Source organism: Sarcophilus harrisii, chromosome 4, assembly GCF_902635505.1.
Source record: "Sarcophilus harrisii chromosome 4, mSarHar1.11, whole genome shotgun sequence".
NCBI classification, from domain to species: Eukaryota; Metazoa; Chordata; class Mammalia; order Dasyuromorphia; family Dasyuridae; genus Sarcophilus; species Sarcophilus harrisii.
The window spans coordinates 338,713,349-338,731,580 of NC_045429.1; the positions used below are offsets into that span (position 1 = coordinate 338,713,349).

The window sequence follows — 18,232 nt, forward strand, 5'->3', positions numbered from 1 at the left end:
AAATCATCCCTGAGGATAAGAATGAATCTAAAAGAACTAAGAGGGGGAGGGAAAGCAAATTCAGCAACACTAATCTCTTTATCAATATGTAGGGTGTTCCATTATACTTTAGATTCCTCAAGAGTAGTAGTGAGGGTCTTTGACCTTTTTTTGTATCCTCAGTGCTTACCTGAGATTGTAGAACACAGATGGTGCTTAATAAGTGCTTCTTGACTTGCTTTCATACCTGAAATCCCTTTTTTTCGACAAAAAAAGGAAGAGAGGACAATTTCTCATCTCATCTTCAAGTCCAGACCTGGTCATTACAATTACCCCCACTTAAAATGTTAGAGTCATTATGTATGTTATCTTCCTGACTTTACTTTCTAGTCTGTTCATATGTCTTTCTGTTCTCTTGACTCTTCATATTCATATTTTCTTACAATGCAGTGATGCTTCTTTATATTTATCATAATTTGTTTAGCCATATCCTATTTGATGAGCATCTACTTGGTTTCCAGTTCTATGGTACTACAAAAAGTGCTGTTCTAAATATTTTAATATATATAGGACTTTTCTGATTGTGATTTTCCTTCAGGTACTTAGCATTGGGATCTTTAGTAGCACTTTTTGTATGGACATGTTATTCACTTTCTCAGCATGATTTCATGTCATTTTCCAAAATGGTTAGAACAATTTTCTACTTCACCAACATTGCCAATTTTCATCTTTGCTAATTTGCTGTATATGAAATGAAACATTGGATTTGTTTTGATTTACATTCTTATTTGTGATTTGGGGCAGTCTACCTTATGATTGTTATTATTTTGCAGTTTTTCCTGTTAGAACTGTTTGTTAATATACTTTTACCATTTGTCCATTGGGGAATGGTTGCTTTATGGAGATACAAGTTCTTGTTTTTTAGGGATTTGAGTGAAACTATATACTCTTCATTACAAGTTAGCATTCGTTTCTTTTGTAAAACATTTTCTGAAATAATTGATTTTTTTTTTTCCTTTAGTCCCAAAGCATGGAGCCGCAGGTTAATCTAAATGTGACTTTTAAAAATGAAACACAAAGCTTCCTGGTTTCAGACTCAGAAAATACAACCTGGGCTGATGTGGAAGCAATGGTGAGTGATTTTATGTTTTGCTCCCCCTTTACCAAAATGAAAGTTTTCCTGAAGAAAATTATTTTTAATAGTGAAATTAAATAGATTACTTACCGAATTTATCCCATATAAAAATTTTTCTTTGAAAGTAATGTTTTAGTTGGGAATTAGAAAATGAATTCTTTTTAAAAAAGAGAAGCTTTGAAGAATAGTAGTTACTTTGGGAGATAAAAGACTTAATAGGATTTTTTTTTTTTAATGAACAGTATGAATGAATTGGTATGGACTTCATCTTAGCTTTGGTAGTATGTTCTTATACATGAGAGGAGATAGGTCAGTGTTCATTGTTAACTGCAAAGGAGGTAGGTTTTTCTAAGAATTGATGGGTTATTTTATTGCTAAATCATAGGTGGCTTGTTCCAAAGTTAAGAAGGAATATCCCTGCTTGTAGGAGCTTACGTGGTAGGCCATCTGCTCTGTTTGGTGTAGTACTTTTCCCATTCTTGCTTTGACCTTTGTACTTGTTATGTTTGTCTGGGTTTCAGTAGTAAATGTTTTACTTCCTGTGTGGCAGTTTATTTAACGGGAACCTTTGCTTAATTAAGATTCCACTTTTGAGCATAGTATCACGTGGGAGTCAATTTAAAAGAATCATTAAGCTATAAAAGACCTTCATAGATCATGCAATCCTTTCCTTCAAACAGGTAATTGTGTTAAAATAGGAGAGATGACTGCCTAGAAATTGGATCTTGTTTTTCTGAAATGTGATGTTTCTTGTTTTTCCTGTAATGGGTAAAGTTGAAAGTTATTTTGATTCTCAAATTGCATAATATGTGTGTTCTCACTTGCAGGTAAAAGTTTCATTTGATCTGAACACCATTCAGATAAAATACCTGGATGAGGATAGTGAAGAGGTAAAGTATATTATAGTACTCATTGCTGACTTTTTAGGACAAAGATTTTCTTATTTCCTAGGAGTGCAGGAGAACCTCATCAATTTTAGAAAATAATTGGTTTAGTTTGTAGGTTTTGTAAAGTGCTGATTGAAAATAGCTACCCATGAGTAGGGACTTAGGGAAAATGACAGGCTTGGGAGACAGAGAATGAAGCTGAATGAAAGAAGAAAAATTAATATAATTGCTGCTTTTTATTTTTAAATTATTTTAAGCCTAAATACATAAGCAGAGTGTGAATAGTGCAAGGAAGCAGTATGGGAATAAGCACATATAAAAGAGTACCTATTATTTATAAGGTACTGTGTTAAATTCTTTACATTATTTCATTTGTTCCTCACAACAAGCCTGCAGAGTAGTTGCTTGTTATTATTCCCCTTTTACAGTTGAGGAAACTGAAGCAAATGGGGGTTAAATGACTTTCCTAGGATTACATTTGGAAGTGCCTAAGGCTAGATTTGAACCCAGATCGTCATGATTGAAGACTAAGGGCTCTATTTCCTATACCTCTTAGTTGCCTCTAACAGACATGAATTTACATATAAATGAAAGAAAGAGTTAAGTGTGGGAAAATATTGTTACTCAATTGTTTCTGTCATGTCTAACTCTCTGTGACTCCATTTGGAGTTTTCTTGGCAAAGATACTGGAGTAGTTTGCTATTTCCTTCTCTAGCTCATTTTACAGATGAGGAAATGGAGGTAGACAGGATTAAGTGACTTGCCCAGGGTCATACAACTAATGTTTGAGACCAGATTTGAACTGAGGAAGATGAGTCTTGCTGATTTCAGGCCAGGTGCTTTATTTACTGTACCACCATCCAAAGGAAAGATTAATTATTGATATTGAAAAAATTGGAAGTCTTTTTAAAAATTTGCCTTTGTATTATGCAATCATTGCTAATAATATAAATGTTCATTTAATGTATGTTTTTATTTTATTGTTCTTTGTCTTTTATAGGTGTCCATCAATAGTCAAGGTGAGTCTTGTTCTTTACTATCTGAGAAAACTATTATTATGTTTATCTTGGGATAACATACTTGGGAGACTTGGTTCTCCCTAATTTAAAAAACACTGGGGAAAATTATTGGTTTACATATTTTCATTTGCATTGGAGCTTTGCTCCAGCATTAGTCACTACAATAGTCATATATATATTGAAAAAATAAATTTGATTCCATTTTGTAATCGATTTTATTCTTTACCAACCACTGTTATTTTGTCTGTGTTTAAGTTGCATTTCTAGTTTTCAAGTTAAGAAGTTCAGTTTTCTTTTTAGAATTAAATTTAAAAGTTTGATTTGCCTATAAATAATTTTAGTTTAAAAAAAACCTCTATACCAGCTCTCCTTGACCAATTAGAGGAAATCTATTATATATATCATAAGTTATTCTTGCAGGTGGACCAAATCAATCAAAATTTCCTAGAGATGAAATGAAAATGAGGGATTGCTAGCCCTGTCTTCCTGATTTCTATCCATTATTTTATTCCCCACACCTTGATGTTTCAGGTTTTATAACCATATTATTTTCATTTATGATGTACTGCTTTCTTTTCTTTCCTTTTTTTTTTTATGCTCTTTTTTTTTGTAAAAGTGATACATCATATTTCATTCAAGGTCTCTTGGTTTGCTGGGGAACTAAAGGCCCCTTTTTAATTGGTAACTGTTAACTTTACCAATAACTTGAATGTGCTTGGAACTTGTCATCTCAGTTTACCTTAATTTCAGTTGTGACAGGTGGAAAGTAAATTCACCTTGGATCTAATCCAAGAGCATGTAGTTACTGAGAGGACCTCATCTGGCACTTGAATTTACAAAGTAGGCCTCTAGCATGAATTCAAAGATTAGTATCATGGAAAGGTTCTAGAGTGTGTGTTATAGAGTCTTAGGAATTTAGTAGTTTTTCCTTTAAGAATAGTATGCCAACTGATGTGCAGTACATTGCTTTATTGCTCTAATGATGTCATATGATCTTGACTTGATGTATAGGCAGTCCCCAACTTTTCAACAACAAAAGCACCAAATTGGAACTTAGAATTTCTCCATGAAAACTGTATTGTAAGTAATGATAAGGTTTCCAGATCACCCCACACAAGCTTTTTTAATGTAGCTAAGATGATAATCCTGAGCCTCTTTGATTCCTGAATCATCTGACCTCCTCTGATCCATCAGAAGTGGTGACTGAGTAAAGGGTAAAGGATTGGGAGTTTTGGTAACTGATTTTCAGATTCATGAAGATAGTGTGGCAAGAAAGGGCTCCTAATAGAAGGCCAGCTTCTACTTTTTTCTTGTGTATAGATTGTTTCGAGGTTAAATATTCTTATTTCAAGGACCACTTGTCTCTTTTAGTTGTTGTATAAGTACTCATGTATTTTTTTTTTTTTTTTTTTATGTTCTTATAGGAGAATATGAAGAAGCCCTTAAGGTAATCATTACCACTTTCATTTTCAAAGAATTTTTTTTTAAAAACATGTCTATATTTATTAGAAAATTGGACCTGAATTTCCAAATTCACTGAGAAGATCACATGTCTGGATATATAGTGAAATTTGTTTATGTAGAGTCCTATGAAGAGGGCCACCCATGACATAAAGGCTCCCCCAGCCAAGTTCACTATAGTATTGCTCATCTTGGATTAATGTTTTGGTACTGCCACTCAAGAAATAGTTTAAAAAAAAAAAAGAGGAAATGTTTGCTCTAGAAATTTTGCTTCCTTAGTCATGTAAGACCTTTTTTCAGTTTTTCCTTTAGTTCATGCATAGTCATGCATAAATATACTATAAATTTTACTCAAGTATGGAGGAAATACAATTTGAAAATGTACATAGTTGAAGCGAATAACAAGTGTAGTCTTATATTGCACAGCACAAATTTAGAGAATTGGGAAGTTTTTTTCCTGTTTCATGTTCTCTCTTTCTGATCCATAGAGTCCATTTTTCAGATTCTAAACTTTGGGGTTATCTAGTCTTTTGAATGGTGCTCCCTTTCCATTTTCCAATCCAGGTTTTAGTTATTTCTTCCATGTGATTGAGAGCTGGAGGTAACCATATGGCTCCCCTTTGGTCTTGGAAGGAGCAAGATTCTTTCATATTTGAGCCTCAGGCCCATCATTTCTGGCTTCTGGTCAGAATTACTATTTAGGTAGCTATATACCTCACCAGTTCAGCCAGTTGTTCCTCAAGTCTGTCTCCTAGGAATCCTTAGTTAAATTTTTTCTTGATTGTAGGTATTCTGCCCTTTTCCTAAGTTTCCCTTAGTTATCTTTATAAAATATTTCAGAGTTCTGGAAGATCTGTCTTCAGAATCAAGAAGTTTCTTCATATGAATAGTTGTGTTTTTTTCTATCAGACAATGAGTTGTAACTCAGCTTGTTTCCTTCTGAGCCTTACCTGCTATGAAGTTTAGAGCTACTATAAATTCAGTGATCAGCTTCCTTATACTAAGTGCTTTGTGTATCTATTTCTTTTAAAACTCTATCTTAATTATATTATTTATAATGTCTGATTTTATATGTATGTCCAATTTGCTTTCTGGTCTAAATTCTTTTTGGAAGTATAAATCATAAAATTAATTCTTTCTGCCTTCAATTTTACTGTCATGCTAGGCAATTACCTTAAATGTTTAATCTTGATCAATTTGTTCTGACTTTCTTCCTACCTTCTCTTGATCTGAAAACCAGATATAAAAGCTATTATGGTTCTATCTCCTTTATTCATTGCCAATTATATTAGTTCTACTGGCTGAACTTAGATGTCCAAGTTAAAGAATTTCACAACTAACATATTAATGTGTTAAAGATAATGATTATTTGGACTTGAGAATTCCCACATTGCATTCTTTTATAAATACTTAGGACCAACTTTGAGAGCAGTTATCAGATCGATGTATTTTCTGATAGTTTTTAGCTTTTTAGAGTCCTTCACAACTTGGCCTGAACCTGTCTTTCTAAGTCTTACTGCAATCACTCCCACATTGCCCTCTGAATTCAGCCACATAGGCTTTCTCTCTGTTTCCCAAGCTCTCTATTCTTGCCTGGAATACCCTCCCTCCTCTCATCTGCCTCAGAATCCCTCTGTTTCTCCAAGATGTAGCTCAAACACTATTTTCTACATGAAGCCTTGCTGGATCCCTTCCTCCCAAACTACTTTGTATTGAAATATTATTTATTTAATTGTATTTATTCTCTTTAGTTACATAGGTAATCACTTTCCTCTTTAGAATATGAACTCCTTGCAATTTGAAGTCATTAGATTTTATTTGTATTGTTTCTGCTTTGCACAATGCCTGACACATTGTAGGCCTTTAATATATATATATATCAATAGATTAGGGTGTCTATCGGTTTTCTCTTTAGGTCAACCTAATCATATCTATGACTTCCCAACTCTGAATACAACTGTGGTGGCACCATTTCTCTATATCTGTTGTCTTCCTATTATTAGAATGTAATCTTTGAGATCAGGGACTGACTTTTCTTTTTTCATTTATATACTCATTGCATAGAAGTATGCCTCTTAAATGCTTTTTCATTCATTGAGATTCTGTATGTATACTTCAACATTATAAAGATAACCCTTTGATCTATTATCACTGCTCCAGACTTTTTTTTTTTAACTTCATAGACTTTTCACATAGACAAGCATTTAACTGAAAAATGGCTTTTTTCTCATGGTTATCTGACATAGTTTTAATTGAATTTCTACAAAATCTCATACAACCATGATATAATAGAATTTTGGACTTTTGTGAGGCAGCCTGGATATTCTGGCTCTAATATTTCCAGTATTCTTGGTGTTCTTTGAGTGAGAAAATGTGTAGTAACAAAAAGTGCTAAGTTCAATAATGCATTTAAATTTACTTGTATTTAATCAAAGTAGTATAATTATATCATAAACATTTTAAAAATTAGTAATGTATTAATAAGTAATTCAGTCTATTGAAGTTATGTTTATTGATTATTCTGAATCATTTCATGAAGTGAACCTGTTGTATTTACTCCAAGTGATGCTTACCCTGGGGTCTAAAACTAGCCAAAAGAGAAGCATTGATCTCTATTATAGTTTTTTAAATAATAATTTATTTTTGTTATCAATTAAAAATAAAAATTAACATTTTTTTTAGAATTTGAGTTCCAAATTCTCCTCTCTCTCTTACTTTAAATAAGCAATTTTTATATAGTCTATACATATACAATCATGCAAAACATATTTCTATATTAGTCATGTTATGAAAGAAACTACAGGCCAAAAAGACCCCAAACCCACAAAAACAAAGTGAAAAATAGTATGCTTTGATCTGCAATTAGATTCCATCATTTCTTTCTCTGAAGGTAGATAACATTTTCATCTTGAGTCCTTTAAAATTATCTTAGATCATTGTATTGCTGAGAATAGTTAAGTCATGCTTAACTGATCATCATACAATTTTGCTCTTATTGAGTGTGTTGTTTTCCTGGTTCTTTCACTTCACTTTGTATCAGTCCATGTTAAGTTTTTCCAAAGTTTTTCTGAAATCACCTTGCTCGCTATTTCTTGTAGCACAGTCAAGTATCACACTTGTTCAGACATTCCCAGGCTGGTAGATACCTCTTCAATTTCCAATTCTTTGCCATCACACACACACACACACACACACACACACACACACACACACACACACACACACACACACAAAGCTGCTATAAATATTTTTGTGCAAATAGGTCCTTTCCCTTTTTCTTCTTTTTTTTAAAATCTCTTTGAGGCACAAACCTGGTCATGATATTGCTGGATCAAAGGGTGTGCACAATTTTATAGCCTTTTGCACATAATCTAACAATTTTTATTGGGTTAATTTCCTCCTGTTATTTCATTTTGGATTTTTTCTGGAACCTATTAATAATTTTTAAATGGGATGTACTCTCAAATGATTTTTGAGAGTCCCTTGGACAGCAAGGAAGTCATATCAGTCAATACTTAAAGAAATTCAGGTTACTTATTGGAAAGTCAAATATTGAAGCTGAAGTTTAATAATTTAGACACATAATGAGAAGATGGGATTCATGGAAAAGACCTTGATTTTGGGAAAGATTTAAGGCAGAAGGAAAAGGGGAAGGTAGAAGATGAGGTGGATAGATATTATCATGGAAACAACAAATCTATGAATTTGGACAGACTTTGAGAAATAGTAGAGGATAACAAGATGCTATGGTCCATGGGCTCACAAAGATTTGGATATGACTAAATAACAACAAGCTCTAAATATCTATTATCATTCCTACTATGTTGTAACTCCCTAAGGGTAAAAACCATCTTATATATTTTTATCACCTCTAACCCATAGTAAGAAATAAACGTTGAATGAATGTTTTTAGTCTGAAGCAATGCTTTTCAACCTCTGTTGGCTGCTGACTCCTAGAGGACTATAGAGTTATTACAAAGGTGCCATCCCATCAAATGATTCTATAATTAGTAAAATATAAGAAGTTAAAATAAGCTAATACATTTTTTTACTGATAGAATAAGTAATACACATGTTTATTATTATTTTTAAACTTGTAAATGCTATTACTATTTTTTTAGTTAATAGATATCAATAATGTACAATTATCATTATGTGAAACTGATTTTTTATATTAAAATGGAAGTCTCTTTTCCAATCTTTTTTGTGTATTGGCCTAGAAACTTTTCTGAGAAAATTATGTCAGACAGGTGACCACTTAAGCACATTTGCCTTTTTAGTGTTCCATGGGGAACACTTTCCCATGGGGGGAAAAGGACCTTAGATGTCAGGAAGAAACTTCCAGCTGTCTAGATATCATTTGTCACTGATCTTTTTTTTCTTTTAATATTTTACTTTATTATTTACTTTTAACATCTTTTCTTTTAAAATTTGAATTTAAAATTCTCTTCCTCTGTGCTGCCCCCCTCCCAACTCATGAAGAAGATAAACTATATCAGTTATATATGTAAAATCATGTAAAAGATATTTAACCATACTTCCCCAAAAAAGGCAAGAAGTGAGAAAATTATACTTCAATCATTTTGAGTCTTTTAGAATTGTTTTGATTCATTGTATTGATTGTAGTAACCAAGTCTTTCACAGCTGATCATTGTTACAACTTTGCTGTTGCTGTGCACAATGATCTCCTGGTTCTTCTCACTTCATTTTGCATCAGTTTATATAGTACTTGCCATGTCTTTCTGAAACCTTTTCCCTTGTCATGACTGATTTTTAATACAAGTTAGGATTTAGGGTGGTTTCGTGATGATTTTTAAGACTAGTTAAATATGAAAGGATGGAATTCTAGTCAATAGAAACATTCTACCAATGAAAAACTATGTTGGATTTTCTAAAACTTGGCAAATCTACATTTGTATTCAGTTTTAATAGCAAATTTTTGATAATTGACATGTTTGGCAAAGAAATAAGAGAAGTAATTTTGCATGTGGTATTTAATTTCTTATAAAACTACAGATCCTGATTTTTTTCAATATGAATCATTTTGTGTTCTTTTTTGGGTGCCATTTGGGATAGCAGTGCCACTTAACTATTTTCATTCTCAAAATGTGTTTTCTTAGATTGCAGTTAAACAAGGGAATCAGCTGCAGATGAATGTCTATGAGAGACATTCCACTGTAGATGAAACTCCACAGCCTGGTTACAAGCATCCACAGGATCCACCTGGAATTGAAAAACGACCAACTGTCCGAGCAGGGAAGAAGCCACTTGCACATTACTCTTCATTGGTGAGAGCCCTGGGATCAGAGATGAAAACACAAGAGGAGCCCACAGCACAGGTGTGATGGAAATGGATCTGACTTCTGAGAATTTTTCTCTTCTTTCTGCTTCACTGTCTGTGATTTGTTCAAGGTTTGATGTATTCACATGACTTTCCTTGAATATTTATTGGGTTTGGGGAATGTCTCCTTATTTCTTGACATATCTAATTTAAAAAAACAAACAGAACAGATTTTACGATGTGTTTTCTTACTATAGCTTTCACTCACTCCTTGTGAAGCTGACAAACCTCAAGATAAGCCACCAGACTGGTTCACAAGGTACTTGGAGACGGTGAGTATGTTTGCTGTAACAGTTCATACAAGAGTTACAAAAACTGGGGGACAGAAGAGACAAATGGGTTGGGGGAGGGAGGGAGAAGATCTTTTAGTTAGTAAAAAGGAAGAATCTCTAAGCCCAAAAAGAGGATATCCAAGGTCTTAATCTTTGAGATTATTCTTTAATATTTTCTTTGAACCAAATTAGCTATGTTAGGAATTCCTCTCTGCTGAGTGTTTGATTCATTTAGCCAGAGAGCCTTGGATTTTGGCTAAATTTGGTGTCATTCTTTCTTTTCCCATTGTGTATACCAAGATTACTTTATTTTTCTTGTTTTGGTTTCAGTTTAGAGAGCAAGTGGTTAAAGAAACGGTTGAGAAACTTGATCAGAAATTAAGGGAGAAGCTGGTCCTCCAGGGTCCATCTTTGGAATCCTGTTCCTCAGCATTATCCATGCCTGTTGCAGAAGAAGCACTATCGTTGCCAGGAAACCAGTGTGACTGGCTTATGACTTGCAGCAACTGCCAGAGAAGAATCATTGGCATACGTTACCAGTGTAGGTGAGCAGCAAGAGCAGAGAATTGCTATCTGTTATTTACCTTAGGGTAAAAATTGAGCAAATAGCTATTAAATACTATTTTTAGGATGCTTTGCTAGATGTTAAGGGACATAAAAAATTTTACATATCTCAGAGATGGTATGCTTATGGGATATGCAATTAAATAAAATATTGACCTTCTTGGCTTTCTGCTTGTATTGTATGAGTAGGAAAAGTTGAGCTTTTAATACCTCACCTCTGAGCTTTGGATACTGAAATCCTGGCTTAGAAAATATCAGTTGTGCTTTTTTCCATGTGTTCCAAAGATGATGAAGTTAGCAGAAGATTCAGTCAGGTCTGTATGATATTAGGGACTGGTGAGACTGAGTCAATGTAGATATCTGACCTCATGACTCCAGTCAAGGATTCTTTCTAACTTTTGCCAGATTGCATAGATTATTTTGGCTAGATATGCTCTGATTCTTGGTATCAATACAGTGGTCAGAGTTTCCACTACCAATGTTAAAAAAAAAAAATAACAATCATCATAACATGGCCTTAGGGGCAATTTCCAAGTTGTTCAGAGGGTTTTCTTTCATATTTGTCATTTGTCCTTTATACAACTTATGAAATAGACGTGAGTAGACATTAGCCCTGGGGAAATGGGAGGTAAGAAATTAAATTGTGATGATTCAGTTAACACAGAAATCTGGTCATTGATACTCTGTAGTTCTTCCTCCTTTTGCACTTGTCTTTTGTTAAACATGTGATTTATTCTTCTTTCTACAGCCTGTGTCCCTCTTATAATATATGTGAATTGTGTGAAGCAGGGTCATATGCCCACGATCCTAACCATATTCTCTTGAAACTACGGAGGCCAATTATGGGTTCTTCTGAAACATATACTCATACAAAGCTCTCCCCTCCTCGTCTGCCAGCTGCTCTGGAGCAAGTCAGGTAAGGCCATGGATGTGGTGTTGGGCACTTGGTCTGTCAGCTTAACTTTGCTAACTGTGTAGGTATAGCCTCTCATTGGTGGAGGTGAGGGTTGTTTCTTAATTTCCAAAGGGTTATTGTTAAGACTTTGTTAATCTCTCATTTTATAGGCTCCAGAAGCAGATGGACAAGAACTTTCTTAAGGCAGAAAAGCAAAGGTTGCGAGCTGAGAAGAAACAGAGAAAGGCAGAAGTTAAGGAACTTAAGAAACAGCTTAAGCTTCATAGGAAGATTCATCTGTGGAACTCTATCCATGGGCTGCAGAGTCCCAAATCACCCCTTGGTAGGCCAGAGAGCCTCCTTCACTCAAGCACTCTGATGTAAGCTTCTAGACTCCAAACTCTTTAAAATGCTCAGAGTTTTGAATAGTTTTATGTTGTATTGTTTATTTTTTATTGTTGTGATGATTGTTGAAAGTACAAAAACCCTTCCCAGGAAAGCTCAGTCATTAAGGGTACAAAATAGATGCTGTCATTCCTGTGGACCAGTGGTAGTACAATTGCTGTATGCTGGAAGAATGCAGCAGAGAAATCATAAGTAACTGACTTTGTGGTGGTTTTATTTACAGCTACTTTAATGTTAATTTTCTGTGTCAAATTTCAAATGTATCCTTTTTTTCTTTTCTTTTTTTTTTCTGAGTGAATTAAAACAAACAGCTGAGAAGGGCTCTCATTAAATCCCCAGAGCCAAGGATAGCCTCTTTGTTCACTGTTCTGGGTATTTACAAAACACTGTATTAGTAAGAAAATCAATAGATAGTTATCCTTATCTGTGTACAGGCTCCCTATGCAACCTTGTGCCCCAGTTGTGCCAACTCTGAGTGCAGCATTTGTAGATGAGAATGTGCCAGATGGGACCCACCTTCAACCAGGAACCAAATTTATTAAACACTGGAGGATGAAAAATACAGGAAATGTCAAATGGAGTGCAGAAACAAAGGTATTTTCTTTATAGATATTAACATAGAACATGAATTTAAAATGTAACAGGGCTTACTTGATTATTTTTCTTCATTCTCCTGTTTTCTTTTTTTCAGCTGAAATTTATGTGGGGAAACCTAACTTTGGCTTCTACTGAAAAGAAGGATGTTTTGGTGCCCTATTTAAAGGCTGGCCATGTAGGAATTGTGTCTGTTGAATTCATAGCCCCAGCCTTGGAGGGAACCTACACTTCACACTGGCGCCTTTCTCACAAGGGTGAGCAGTTTGGGCCCAGGGTCTGGTGCAGCATCATTGTGGACCCTTTCCCAACTAGAGAAAATCTTGAAGACAGTGAAAAAGTCTCTTTCAGCACAAATAAAGTTGATGATCTCTCCTGTCAGCAAGAGGCAAGTATTAACAAGATTTGGCCCCATACCTTTTCCTGCCGGGTGTTCTCATGGTGGTTTTTATATATATATATATATATATATATGTATGTATGTATGTAGTTTTTTTGCTGTTCTTGTTTCCGTCTGGTCCAACCTTTCATGACTTCATTTGGGGTTTTCTTGTCAAAGATACCAGAATTATTTGCCATTTCCTTCTCCAGTTCATTTTACAGATGAAGAAACTGAGGCAAACAAGGTTAAGTGACTTACCCAGAGTCCCACAGTGTCTGATGCTGGATTTTAACTCAGGAAGATGAGTCTTCCTAACTCCAGGCTGTGCCCCCCAGCTTATATACAAATAGAAACAAAATATATATAAATTAGTTTGGGTGGGTTGAGGGAAAGGAGGGACTAAGTCATTGGAGAAATCCATTAAGGCCTGAGATTAGAGGTGTGGCCTGAGGTAAACTTTGAAAGAATCTGAAGATGCAAAGAAATGGAGTTTTGGAGCACCTGGGAACCAGACCAATCTTTACCAACTCATTGAGTCAGGACTTAGAATATGTGAGAGAAGTCTGGAATGTGGGAAGAGGAATAAGGTGGGAGGTGTCTGAAAAAGTGGACTGGAGCTGAGTTATGAAGAGCTCTAAATCCAAACAAAGGATCCTAGGGTCAGTAGGGAGCTACTAAAGCTTCTTTAGGTGGGCCTAACATGTTAGCGTTAGGCCTCTTTGGCTGCTTTGTGTAGAATGGATTGGGGAAGGGAGAGACTAGAGAGCACTTTGGGAGGCTTTTATAATAGTTTAATGGACAAGTCATTTAATCTCTCATTGGGCTTATCTTATGTCAGAAGAGGAAATTGGTCTAATTCAGAGGTTCTTGAAACATTTTTTGTGCTATGAATTCCTTAGGCCAGCCTGGTGAAACTAGTGATTCCTTAGAATAATGTTTGTTGCTTACATTCGTAATTGAAGAAAAAGCTACATTTTTAGTTAAAATAAAGATATAATTTTTTTTTTTCTTTACAAATTCATGGCCCTTCAGAAACCACTGATTCTAGATTAAGAACTCTTGGTTTGCATTTTTTCGAAGTTATCTTCTGGCTCTCAGTCCTAAGAGCCTACGTCATTCTTCTGCTAAAAAACTTTGGCAGTTTCCAGTTGCCTGCTAAGTAAATTTCAGATCCCTTTGTTTTACACTCAAGGCTTTCACTTCCTTTCTACCATTGGCTCCAGTTACTCACTTTTATTTACTTAATGCTCTAGACAAACTATCCCCAGACATACCCCATATTTTCCAGACTCCATGCCATTGTTTATACGGTTCTCTTATTTCTGAAATTCTCTTTCTCCTTCCTTCACATATTGAATTCCTTTCCATTCTTCTTAAGTCCATTTCTAAATGCCACTTCTTCCAGGAAGGCCTTACCTTATACCATTAATAACAAATTCCTTACCTATATAGCACTTTGTTTAACCACTTTTTTTCAGAGAATTAACCCATTTTGTTGATTTATTATAATCGTTCTAAATTTTTACCATATTACATAGAAAATACTAAAAATTCAAGTTACTTTGTAAAACCAAAGAAAACACCAAATCCAGAAATATATTTTCACAGTGGATCCTTTTCCCATTTATTGCTGTTTAGTCATGTCCAATTTTTAGGTGATTCCGTGGACCATATCTTGCCAGTCTCTAATACACTTCAACATTCTTTTATTACAGTTATAAGTATTAAGTTAAATTTTTGAAATATCTATATTTGACTTTTAAAATATTGGTATTTCTTTTGTTAAAATTATTATTTTACATATTTCCTAAGGACATTTGCAATACAAATCAGTAGTTCTCAGAAATTACCTGTTTGTGGAGGTTTTTAAAAGGAAGAGCACAACCAGAAAAGAGGATAAAGGAAGAGTTAGAACAGCTAGCGTATTTGATATGCCTCCCTCCTTTCTGTCATTCTAATAAAGAATTTCTTTGCAGTATCAAGAATTCAAAGCAGAAGCATTATTTTTCAAGCTGAATGATATCACATATTACATGAATTTTGTCAACAAACCACCATGTAGGCATGCTACACTATCCATTAGTTCTTAAGGAAGCAGGCTTAGGCCATTCCTGGCACTGAGACATTTTCATCTTGTGCCTTTTCCCCAAACAAACCATGCTAATCAGTAGATTGTGCATAATGATATGAAATGAAATGTGTAAATTATTCTGTGTGGTTAACTTGAGAGTATCCTGACTTCAGATAAATAGATAAAAGCCACTTGAGAATCACAAGAACCGGCTCAAGATGCAATTCTCTGTCAGGAGGTTCCCAAACTAGGATTGATAGTTACTCTGTTACCCCATGAGAATGCTTGAAGGCCCTGCAAGTTTTGCCTCATTCTAATATATACTGTGTATTCTAGATATGTATTTTGTTTAATCCCCTTACTAAACAGTATGTTTTATAAACTTGGGAACCATATCTTATCTAAGTTTTGTAGTTTTCCCAGTGCTTAGTATAGTGTTATACAAATACTAAGTCCTTAGTAAATGTTTGTCAAACCATTAAGTTACTCAGAATAAAGAAGGTATTTTAAGGTGACTTAGAAGCCTCTTAAGTGACTATGGAAGTATATTTTCCTAGACATGAAGAATCAACTTCCACATCAGTAGAATCACATGTTCAAAGCTGTCCTGTTTCTATTGGCCATTAAATTTCTTTGCTTCTCTATGAAGTTAGGAGCATTAATGAAAATAATTTAATTCTGAAATATTGAGAGGAATCGAATCTCAGCCTGTTCTGACCTGTGGTTTTCTGTAGCTTTGAGAACATTGTTCTTTGTTTACTTTCATTAAATTGTCTTTTTGATGTGGGGACTCTCACTAGACAATTACTCTATTTTAATAGCTTTCATTTTTGTTTTCTAAATTTTGGGGGAGGGGTAAGGGTAAACAGTTTTATTCTGTTAATAAATTTCTAGTGGGGGTCTGAGGTTCATCTTATTTGTCTCCACAGGAAACTTTCTCACTTGCTAAAGAGGAAATTCAGATCGACGAAGTGATTGAATCAACAGAGGAAGCAGAAACTTGCCTCCCTCGGAAGATCAAAAGTGTTCCTAGTGAGAGGGAGCTCTACATCCCATCTGTGGACCTCCTCACTGCGCAGGTGGAAGAGTCAGCTCTTTGAAGGGCAGGGCCCAGGAGAGACCTGGGGAAGTTGTATACTCTGTTGGTGGCTAGATGGCACAGTGGATAGAGCACCCGCCCTGAAGTCAGGAGGAGCTGAGTTCAAATGTGGCCTCAGACACTTAACACTTCCTGGCTGTGTGACCCTGGGCAAGTCACTTAACTCCAATTGCCTCAGCCAAAATAAAGAAAAGAAGAGAAGAAAGATATTAAGAGAAAGGGGGCTGGCTTAGTCCTGATTTGAAAAAATAAAGACTGTATTCACTCTGACCCATGTAGACTCACCCATAGGTTAACCTGTTTAGGAGATCCTTCATAACCCATGACTGATATCTTCCCCCTTGTGAAAATGGCAAAATTAAAGTTTGTCTTGGATTTGGGACGTTATCCCCTACCCCCACGTAACTTCCTTTAGTTGCTCTTCTTGTCACATGGTCAGTCCCTCTCCACCACCATTGCATCTTCTTCCTTAGAAGAGTTAAGAGCTCAATTTCAATTCAGTCTTTCTCCTTCAGTCAAAAGTGTCATGCATTAGAAGGGAGGAGTCTCGAGGGATATGGTGCTATATGGTTCTGGGCAGGCTGTTGAGCAGAGAGAAGTTTTGGTACCAGCATGGGTACCCTACTAACATTGCCCATGTTCTTTTCCAGGATTTGCTGTCATTTGAGTTATTAGACATAAACATTGTTCAAGAGCTAGAGCGAGTACCCCACAACACCCCAGTTGGTAAGAATGCCACTAAACTCACCTTGTTTTGTTTTTTTTTTTTTCATAGGCAGCTGCTAAGTACATGGGTACTGCAACTAAGGCTTTATGAAATTTGGTATTTGACTAAGAAAGTACATTTTGCATATTGGTCCCTTTTTCTAGAATCCAGTCTTATGTCACACACGCCTAGTTCTGAGAGATGGGATTTCTTTTCACCCATTGTCTTATCAGAGGCTATTTTATATACCTGTGAGCCTTCCCTGCCTTGAATGGAAATTATTATTATTATGTATTATGGTTCTGTTTAGATTCTTTGTGCTAGAGCCTGTATCTATTTTTTCTTTTGTATTTGGATTTATAGTTGGCTACCTCTGTCGTTGACATCTAAGCAGATGTTTGTCTGCTTCTGGTATTTCCTACATTGGTCTGTCAGTCTGTCGGAGGGGTTTATGACTATTTCTCACTCTTAATAACTTATGTTTGAAAGATGATACTTTTTTCTTGGTTGATTGTTTTCTTGTCTCTGTTTTTCAGATATGACCCCCTGCATGTCTCCTCTACCACATGACAGCCCTTTGATAGAGAAACCAGGTTTGGGACAGATACAAGAGGAGAGTGAAGGGACAGGATTTAAAGTGCTTCCTGGTAAGAGAACATGTGTTTATATTTTCTCACATATGTATATTTTCTGCTATTGCCATTGAACTTGTCTCAGTGCTTGAGTAGTTTTTCTGTACCGCATAATCCTTACTGTCAATGACATTGGGAGCTGCTGTTTGTTGTTTGACCTAGTAGCACAAGTGATGAATATAAATTGGATTGAAATTTATGGATGTGTTAAGTGTAAAATGCTTACAAGCATTTGTTCTTTTTCAGATTCCACAATGGCATCAAAGACTAAAGCTGAAAACACCGTTCCTGCAGAAGAAGGTGAAGAAGACCTGAGTGGGACCCAGTTTGTTTGTGAAACTGTAATCCGCTCCCTTACTTTGGATGCTGCTCCTGACCATAATCCACCTCGAAGACCCAAATCCCTGCAGAGTGAGTATCTCAATAGCTTCTGCTCCCTCCTTTCTGTCATTCTAGTGACAGTATAGGATTAAAAAAGTATCTTATCCACTGATAGTGAAGATAAAGGATTTTGATTATAATTAAACTCCTGCTTATTCATTAGGCTCTCTGCATATGTTGCCTGACAACTTTAATTATGGTATCAAGAGTGAAGAAACCATCAGAACTCAGTTCTCTTCTTTAGAAGGAGAATCACAGCCCCAGCTCATTGAAGAGAGGCAGCCAGCCCAGTCAGATGGTTTCAGCAAAGAGAAATCCTCATGTGAGTCCATGGGTCTCTTCAGAGGAGGTCTTGGGGTTTGTAAAGTTTGTAAAGCATTTGTTCAGTTGTTCCTAAAGAGTAGTATAG

General features: G+C 35.3%; 1 protein-coding gene across 7 annotated transcripts in view; it reads left to right on the forward strand.

Annotated features, from left to right (window-relative positions):
* The window catches only part of NBR1 (NBR1 autophagy cargo receptor), a 31,727-nt gene that overhangs the window by 4,927 nt on the left and 8,568 nt on the right, over positions 1-18,232 (forward strand). For 6 of the 7 annotated variants that reach the window (XM_031966347.1, XM_031966350.1, XM_031966352.1 and 3 more), the window contains exons 2-17: positions 1,001-1,111; positions 1,942-2,004; positions 3,002-3,020; positions 4,445-4,467; positions 9,602-9,820; positions 10,020-10,094; positions 10,425-10,639; positions 11,407-11,574; positions 11,724-11,933; positions 12,393-12,552; positions 12,650-12,940; positions 15,935-16,084; positions 16,755-16,830; positions 17,347-17,457; positions 17,689-17,853; positions 17,987-18,145. In XM_031966347.1, the coding sequence (XP_031822207.1) occupies positions 1,010-1,111; positions 1,942-2,004; positions 3,002-3,020; positions 4,445-4,467; positions 9,602-9,820; positions 10,020-10,094; positions 10,425-10,639; positions 11,407-11,574; positions 11,724-11,933; positions 12,393-12,552; positions 12,650-12,940; positions 15,935-16,084; positions 16,755-16,830; positions 17,347-17,457; positions 17,689-17,853; positions 17,987-18,145 (2,206 nt within the window). In that variant the 5' untranslated portion in view covers positions 1,001-1,009. Of the gene's footprint in view, positions 1-1,000; positions 1,112-1,941; positions 2,005-3,001; positions 3,021-4,444; positions 4,468-9,601; positions 9,821-10,019; positions 10,095-10,424; positions 10,640-11,406; positions 11,575-11,723; positions 11,934-12,392; positions 12,553-12,649; positions 12,941-15,934; positions 16,085-16,754; positions 16,831-17,346; positions 17,458-17,688; positions 17,854-17,986; positions 18,146-18,232 lie in introns of those variants that run through there. The other variant, XM_031966351.1, reaches the window with a different exon arrangement.